Source organism: Cynoglossus semilaevis, chromosome 14 (assembly GCF_000523025.1).
Source record: "Cynoglossus semilaevis isolate Cse_v1.0 chromosome 14, Cse_v1.0, whole genome shotgun sequence".
Taxonomy (NCBI): domain Eukaryota; kingdom Metazoa; phylum Chordata; class Actinopteri; order Pleuronectiformes; family Cynoglossidae; genus Cynoglossus; species Cynoglossus semilaevis.
In genome coordinates, this window is record NC_024320.1 from 26,428,813 (window position 1) to 26,436,703 (window position 7,891).

The 7,891-nt window shown below is 44.9% G+C and overlaps 1 protein-coding gene across 1 annotated transcript in view; it reads right to left on the reverse strand.

Moving 5' to 3' along the window:
• Positions 1-5,835: 5,835 nt before the first annotated feature.
• epha5 (EPH receptor A5) overlaps positions 5,836-7,891 on the reverse strand; it is a 50,704-nt gene continuing 48,648 nt past the window's right edge. The window contains exons 16-18 of the mRNA XM_025062615.1: positions 6,872-7,065; positions 6,121-6,285; positions 5,836-5,969 (exon numbers count right to left, since the gene is read on the reverse strand). Of these exons, the coding sequence (XP_024918383.1) occupies positions 5,861-5,969; positions 6,121-6,285; positions 6,872-7,065 (468 nt within the window). The 3' untranslated portion in view covers positions 5,836-5,860. The remainder of the gene's footprint in view (positions 5,970-6,120; positions 6,286-6,871; positions 7,066-7,891) is intronic.

The following is a 7,891-nucleotide window of genomic DNA, read 5'->3' on the forward strand; positions in this document are numbered from 1 at the left end:
CCCCCTCTCTCTCTCTCTCTCTCTCTCTCTCTCTCTCTCAGCTCTTTTCCTTCAGCCTCTGATCCAGAGGTTTTGTTGTGAACCACTGATGGAGACGCAGCTAATTTCACCTTCACACAGGTTTTATGTGTGAGTGTAATCATCACCTTCAGCCACACACACACACACACACAGACTGTGGCCCACAGCGCCACCTTCTCCTCGTCCAAGGTCGTCTCACCTCTTCAAAAAGATTTAGGGTTTTTTTTGTTAATCACGGTGTGTGTTCGCTGTGAAGGTGTGTGAACACAGTCACGAGAAAATCGCTCGCGCTGGCGTCACTAATTGTTAGCAACGCTGCTATGTTGACGTTGATCACGCTCTGGTCGAGATCACAGTAAAACCTGACCCGCTGACATCAGCGTCTAATTTCGGCGCGTCTGTCGGAGACATCGTTGCCACGTCTTACATCATCGGGTTTTTTAAAAGTTCCACACATTTTATAAAACCTCCAGATGTCAGTACGTCCCTGACCTGAGAACAGCACCTTCTACAGGACTGGATCAGCACTGCGCTGCAGCACCGACCGTCCGACAGCCAATCAGAACATTTGTTCAAATCGATTCTTTCTCAAAACATTTTTACAAATTCTGAATCAAACGATTTTTTGTCCTGTTTAAACCAGAAACAGAAATGCTAACTAGCGCTACAGGCTAATAACATCTGACACAACCATCCTCAAACTACAGACACCACAGAACTGACACGAGTACTGACAGATACTGTAACCACGTCACATCTGTCATGTGACCAGACATCGATCATAATTTAATTGTTGACTTGTTTCTTTTCAACTACAAAATAATTATGACTGAAACGTTTGACACACAGACCAGGAGTTGAACCAACAACCTCCTTCAGCTAACCAAATGGTTTTTGCAGATTTGCTGTGGTAGAAAAAAAAAATCAACAGAATGAAGTGAAGAATTTGCAGGAAAAACTTTTTTTGTTGTTGTTGGTTTGTAAACGTAAACAAAACCAAAGTCCGACTTCATTTTTAGTTTTTCAGACTTTTTCAGACTTTTCTCGTCCCTTTGTTTCTCACCGTGATAAAAAACGCCGCTCCACTGCTCCTCTGTTACCGTGGCAATTATTTTCTACCAAAATAAACATGTGCGAAACATCTTCCTACAGTTGGTTTCTGGGTAAAATCGCTAATTACCCAGAATCCAACAGGGGAGTTAAACAGAGGCAGAATAAAACCCTGCAGTACCAGTCCCAGCCTGTAGTCTGGTTACAGTGATGGAAGGAACAACAACAACAAACTGACGAGGGCAGAGGTCAGAGGTCAGAACCTGCCCTCTGTGCTAACATGCTAATGTTGTCTCATTAGCACCAGTGTCAGCAGGTGTGTGTGTGTGTGTGTCTAACAGTGTGTACATACATTTGTCTTTTTTTTTTAACCCTAGCTTTGAAGTAGTAAATGATCTCAGCAGTCGGTTCACGCCGCCGCCGTCTGCCCTGCGGGGGCAGCGCACACTCACACTCTCGGTTCACGCCGGTTCAAGGTTGTGAACCAATCAGATCAGACCAACTCCAGAACGGTGGTGCAGGTCAGTGCGACTGTGTCCAGCTGAATACCAGGTGAACGGCTGTGATATGATGGTCTGGTCGGACCAGGTGTTGCTGAAACATGGTCCACCTGGTCACACCACAGACCACGACTATGGAGACAAGCTGGTTTTTTTTCTTAAGGTTTTATTGCAAAAATATAGAATTTGATAACACACTACAAAAACATCAACACAAACATGATACACGACGGGCTCAAGAGCACAACCTACTGGTCAGAGATTCTTCTTTAAACTGTGCTTTCAATCCACCACAAAAACAGTTCCTCAGTAATTTTCAAACCTTACGTGGGAGTAATNGGGGGGGGGTCTAATAACTACATATCTGATTTTGAACGTAACGGTTGGAGTGAAAGCTGCACATTTGGACAGCAGGTGTCAGTAAACGTCCCGTTACCCCCTTCCTGAGGCGTCGGCTGCAGAGACGTGTCACATGACGAGAGGAAACCATCTGTGAAGAACGCGGGTTCTCCTGTGGTTCTGTTCCACGGGTCAGAACCAGCTGTAAAAACCATTTGTGCTCATTTGTGGTTCTGGTCCCAGACCTGGACCCAGAGCTCTGAGGTGGACTCTGGTCCTCGTTGCTTTTGTCACATCATATTCACCGGAGGTCGAGTGCAACGTTACAGCGAAGATAAACTTCTTGAAGAAAGTTCCTCGTGTGCTCATTTTCTTGAACGATGACACCCAGTGTTAGTGCAGCAGTTTTTTTTTTAACGTTTTTATCTGAAAAACCCAGGTCTGACAGTGAAACAGTGAGACATTGCTAAAGTTATACGTTTTTTTATGTTAAATATTTGTGTGTTTCACAATTCAAGATCTGAACTGCTGTTTCGATTGCAGTACCACTGATGGCCAGCAGTGGCTAACTCCAAAAAATGATTGTGTTTTATTCCATTCACAAGATTTCCTACTTTTTGATCACTGGTTCGAGAGTTCAGTGGAAAATAAGTTCAGATCTTCAAAACTCCGTCAAACAATTTCCTCCTGAACAAAAAAAACAAAACAAAAAAACCCAAAAACTAAATATTCTGCTCTTCTTCTCTCAGGTTAAATATCTGTGCCATCTTGTAAAATCAACTTTTTTTTTTTTTTTTCACCGTTCCTTGTGCTTTCAATACCAGACCTGTAGGAAACATTGGTAACAGAGTAATAACAGCAGTAATAACAGCAGTAATACAAGTGTTAAGTTTTAAGTTCGTTTTAACAGAAGTCTGACTTTTACACATTTTAGTCGACAAATGGCAAAAAGTTTTTTTTTTTTTCTATAATAAAGTGCAAATTAAACTGAGTTCTAAATCTCCTGACATTCTTTTTATTGCCTGGAATTCTGGTTGGCAAAGGTTGAGTATAAATACGTGGGGCGTGTGGGATCAGCTGATCAACGCATTTCTTCATCAGGGCAGAAAAAAAAAAGAGGCACTTTTTATTCTTCACCAATTGTTGTTGTTGTTCTTCACTGATATTTTCAGTTCCTTTTGAAACATTTGAAATCATGCACTTGCAAATGCATTTTTTTTTGACAACAAAGAGTTCAAACATGCAAGGTGGTAAATTTAAACCCCGCCCCCGATGAAATTATTTTCACTTAAAAGACGCACCGTGCCACGTCTGAGCAGCAACAATGATCAAGACAAACAAAAGAGTAAATGTATAAGAAGTTCAACTTTGAGCCAATTCAAAAATGATAATATTATATTAACACTTCAAACATGTTGTTGTTGTTGTTGTTGTTGCTAATGCATTCATCTGTTTTTGACGTCAATATTTTCTTTTTGCTGCTGTTGCAGTTGTTGTTGCTAATGCATTCATCTGTTATTGACGTCAATATTTTCTTTTTGAGTTGGTCGTTCTGTTCAGAAAAACGTAAAATATTCCTTTAACAAAGCCTTACATTCTGCGTGTGTGCTCGTCTGTACAGCCAGGTGGCGTCAACTCTTACAAAACTAACTTTCACTTGGTTTCAGTTGCAGTGTACGAACTGTCCACTGTGTAAAACTGAGAAAATATCAGCGTGTCGTCTGCAAAGAGGGACACGTCACTGTCCGAGTTCCTGATTTACACGAATACAAGAGTAAATACAAGCAGCAAAACCCAGAAAAGTAAGGGCGTGATCTCTGACATCATCATCGTAGAACTAATAACTGAACCGCGTCGTCGTGTCAATCCCTTTGTCAGAACATTAGTCGACTTTAGTCCAGCAGGTCGGACTCTTTCAGGTCCGACACCTGAAACAATCATCAGCAACGTAATACGAGGAACCCCTGCTAGCAGCAAAGGCTAGGCTCAACACCATCTGAAGTATACAGGCGCTTGATGCTATTGCTAACAAGACAAAAGGACAAACATGCGATCATGAATGTGGCGATCTGTAAGAACACGGAGAAGAAACAGTACCAGGTGACGCTAGAACCAGTGGAATTGACCGTGTCAACGAAACAATATGTCAATCAAAATTTACTGAGAGTGCGAGACTTTACTGACGTGAAATAAAAAATGTTTGTTTGGAATTCTTATTGGATGAGAAGACTAAAGATAACATTCAGGAAAACCAACTTCCTGCTGGGTTTGGACGTTGGCGTCTTATGCTAACCTGAAACACGTTCCTACTCGACAAAGTAGTGACAAATGTTTTACCAGGATTGACATTTCTGGTTCAGCGACAGGCCATTTTTAAGCTAACGAAAACTGACAGTTGCTAATAGTAGCTTCTAATAATAGCCTTGTGCTAATGCCCTTCATTTAATGCCAGTGTTTGCAGTTGTCATTTTCTTCCGATGCTCGAGGACCTTTTTTAAAAAAAGAGTCCAATCAGACCCTCTCAGTCGAAGACAGATTTGCTGGTTCGTCCTCCCTGACTGTCGGAGTTTCTGCAACTATTTACTACTGTGTACTTCTCTGAGTTGCTCAAACATCAACAACTAGAAGAAGGATGGTCCCTGCTTTAAATATATCGTACAATATATACACGAAGACGGAGTTGTTCAGGAGTCCGAGGGGAGAATCTCCAGGGATCGAACCCTAACCCTCGCTCATATTTTTGCTCACAGCTATAAACAAGTATAAATAAATAAATGATTATCAAGTTGAACAATATTGCCTTTTTTTTTCTCAGCAGTCCAGTCAGAGTGAGGTCGACGGTGCCGTGACGTTTGCGTCCAGGAAGACAAAGTGTGACGCATCGGGGAGGTGCGCAGCGAGCGGGGCGGGGCGGGGGGGGCGGGGGGGGAGGGGGAGGAGTTCTGTGGTACCTTCAGATTGGTGGTTCAACATTAGGGTTCCATGATGATCATTTGACCGTCACCTTTGACTTAATTCCTCTCAACGTTTGTTCTTAATTTAATGATTCGTCTGATGTTTCAGAGTCCCAGTCCTGGAGGTGGATCAACAAATCTGTGAATCTTTGTGGCGTCGCTTCCAGGAGTCGCAGCGTGTTTGCCTGATGTCTCCTAGACGTCGCTGGGGGGAAGAGGGGGGGGTGTTCTCGTGGCTCGGGGGAGAGTTTTTTTGAGGACAGTCTCACGGAACACTGACATAATCTCTTGTACAACCTGCAGCTTCATCAGAAGCTGGATTTAAGGACCAGGACGGTTCTGTTTCACATTCTAGCTAACATTAACGTGTACATTCAGGAAACACAGAGTATCCTTCAACCTCCAGTCTTAACCTTGAGACGTATCTGCGTCGGCTGCAGCTGATCCTTCAGCCTCATCGAGCAGTAGATCTGTAGAATTAAGTCTGGGCAAAAATACCTGAGTGAGACCAAAACCAAAGAAACTGAAGAAGAATTCGTTTTTGATCCGTTTTAAGAGAAAGTTCAATTGAATTGTGTCTGATGGAACATCACTCTCCCAGAAAATGATTTGGGCTCAGAAAACCTGAGAGCGACTGAGACGTGTCTCTGTGTCTCCTCAACGCAGAGCGTCAACATCCAGGATCCAGATTTCGAGGTCTCGGTTCTTGGTTCTTCTCTGGGCCTCGTCTACAACCGATGTTGGAGATCAGATCTCTTCACCTTCTGTAGCACCGTCTGGTTTCAGCCGGTCACCGTCAGAAACCCCCGGTGACGCCACGCCCTCGCTCCACACACTGACCTGGAGGTCATGGTCAGTACTGGTGTCTGTAGAAAGTGCTGAGCTGCTCCAGGTCCAACAGCAGATCTGAGTCTGGTCCTGACGTCCTCGGCCCGGACAGTGAGTCAGTGAGTGAGTGTGTGTGTGTGAGTGTGTGTGAGTGTGTGTGTGTACATGTCACATGTTGACAGTAGAGGTGGTGTTCATCTTCACCCTCATCTCCTGGACGCTCGTGATGATTTTCTTCTGATGTCCGGCCAAACTGACGCCAACTTTACGCAAATCCCTGAAAACAGAAGAAAACGACAACAAATGTGAAAGAACCGGGTCCACGTTCCACTGGTCCACGTTCCACTGGTCCACGTTCCACTGGTCCACGTTCCACTGGTCCACCCCGCGGACGGCCCCGCCCACAGCCCAGCTCCAGGTGGACTTACTCTGACGTCATGTGAGCCACGGTGTCCAATGAGGAGTAACCTCCTTCCATGAAGAGCTCGGTGTAGCGACCCATCTTGATGGAGTCCAGCCACTCTGCCACCGTGCTGCTCACAGAGCTGCACTCCCCCTGGACGGTGGCATGTTCCACCAGGAGGTTGGAAACCCTGGTGCATGATGGGAAACAGAAACAACTGATGATTAAAGCTTTAGATCAGACTTTATTTCAGTCTGTACTTTGGTCAGTTGGTATGTACTTCTGTCACTGTGTAGTACTGCGTAGTACTGTGTAGTACTCTAGTACTGTGTAGTACTCTAGTACTGTGTAGTACTGGGTAGTACTGTGTAGTACTCTAGTACTGTGTAGTACTCTAGTACTGTGTAGTACTGTGTAGCACTGTAGTACTGTAGTACTGTGTAGTACTGTGTAGTACTCTAGTACTGTGTAGTACTCTAGTACTGTGTAGTACTGTGTAGTCCTGTAGTACGGCGTAGTACTGTAGTACTGCGTAGTACTGTGTAGTACTGTGTAGTCCTGTAGTACGGCGTAGTACTGTAGTACTGTGTAGTACTAGTACATGTTAGATGACATTTGGTTTAATGTCCACACAGAAGTGAAATGTAAAAAATAAAACCAAAAAAAAAAGTACTGCATAAAACAGTAACCCCACGTGTGTATAAAAACGTGCATGTATGTATAAGAGTGTGTGTGTGTGTGTGTGTGTGTGTGTGTGTTGTGAGGCGACGTCTCACCTGTGTGAAGAATTGACCAGGTCTTTTAAGGAGCTGGGATTACGGATGAGTTTGTCCAGCAGACAGACGATCTGGTCAAACTTGGGTCGACTGCTGCGATCTCTCTGCCAACAGTCCATCATGAGGTGGTAAAGAGCCTCGGGGCAGTCCATGGGACCAGGCAGTCTGTAGCTCTCCTCTATGGCCTTGATCACCTACAGACACAAGACGTATAGACGTCAAGCATCAGAAGGTTTAGCTTCAAGCTAACATAGACGAAGAAAGAGGTTTATGTTTGAGCCACTGCACCACAGTCGACCAAACTGGGATTTGAACCTGAACCTCTGACGACAAGCCAACTCTTTCACCACTGAGCCACAGACGCTCAGCAGTACTGACCGAGGACTGGACTCCGTGACTCAGAGTCCCAGTCGTGTGTGTGTTTAGTTCGTAGCTGCAGCCAGATGAAGGGACTCCCAGTTCTGTTCAAGGGGAACGGAGTGTGATGAATAATATATAAATCCCCCCTCCCAACAGCGGGGGGCAGGCTGGAGTCTTCTGTGGAGTTCTGCCAGAGTGAGACACTGGAGGGAATTGATTTGTCGAGTTCATGACAGCCGTTACTTGTGTCAATTTCACACAGAAAGACAGACGTGGACGAGTCAAAGCCCCGAGAGAGGAGGACGTGACAGCAGCCTGCTGGGAGGGAGGGGAACTACAGCTCACTCAGCTGCAGAGGAGGACGACAGCACGGAGCATGAACTGCATTATTGAAACACAATGGACGAGATGTGAGAGAGGGAGACAGAGAGAGTGAGGGAGAGAGACAGAGTTTTCAGACCAGAACTCACACTTTTCTGGGCAGATCCTCCTGACTGAATCCAGTCAAACACTTTCAATTAAACATTAAACCTCTCTCTCCTCTCTCTCCTCCCCTTCGTTCCTCTCCTCTCTCTCCTCTCCCTCCTCCTCTCCTCTCTCTCCTCTCTTTCGTTCCTCTCCTCTCTCTCCTCCTTCGTTCCTCTCCTCTCTCTCCTCTCC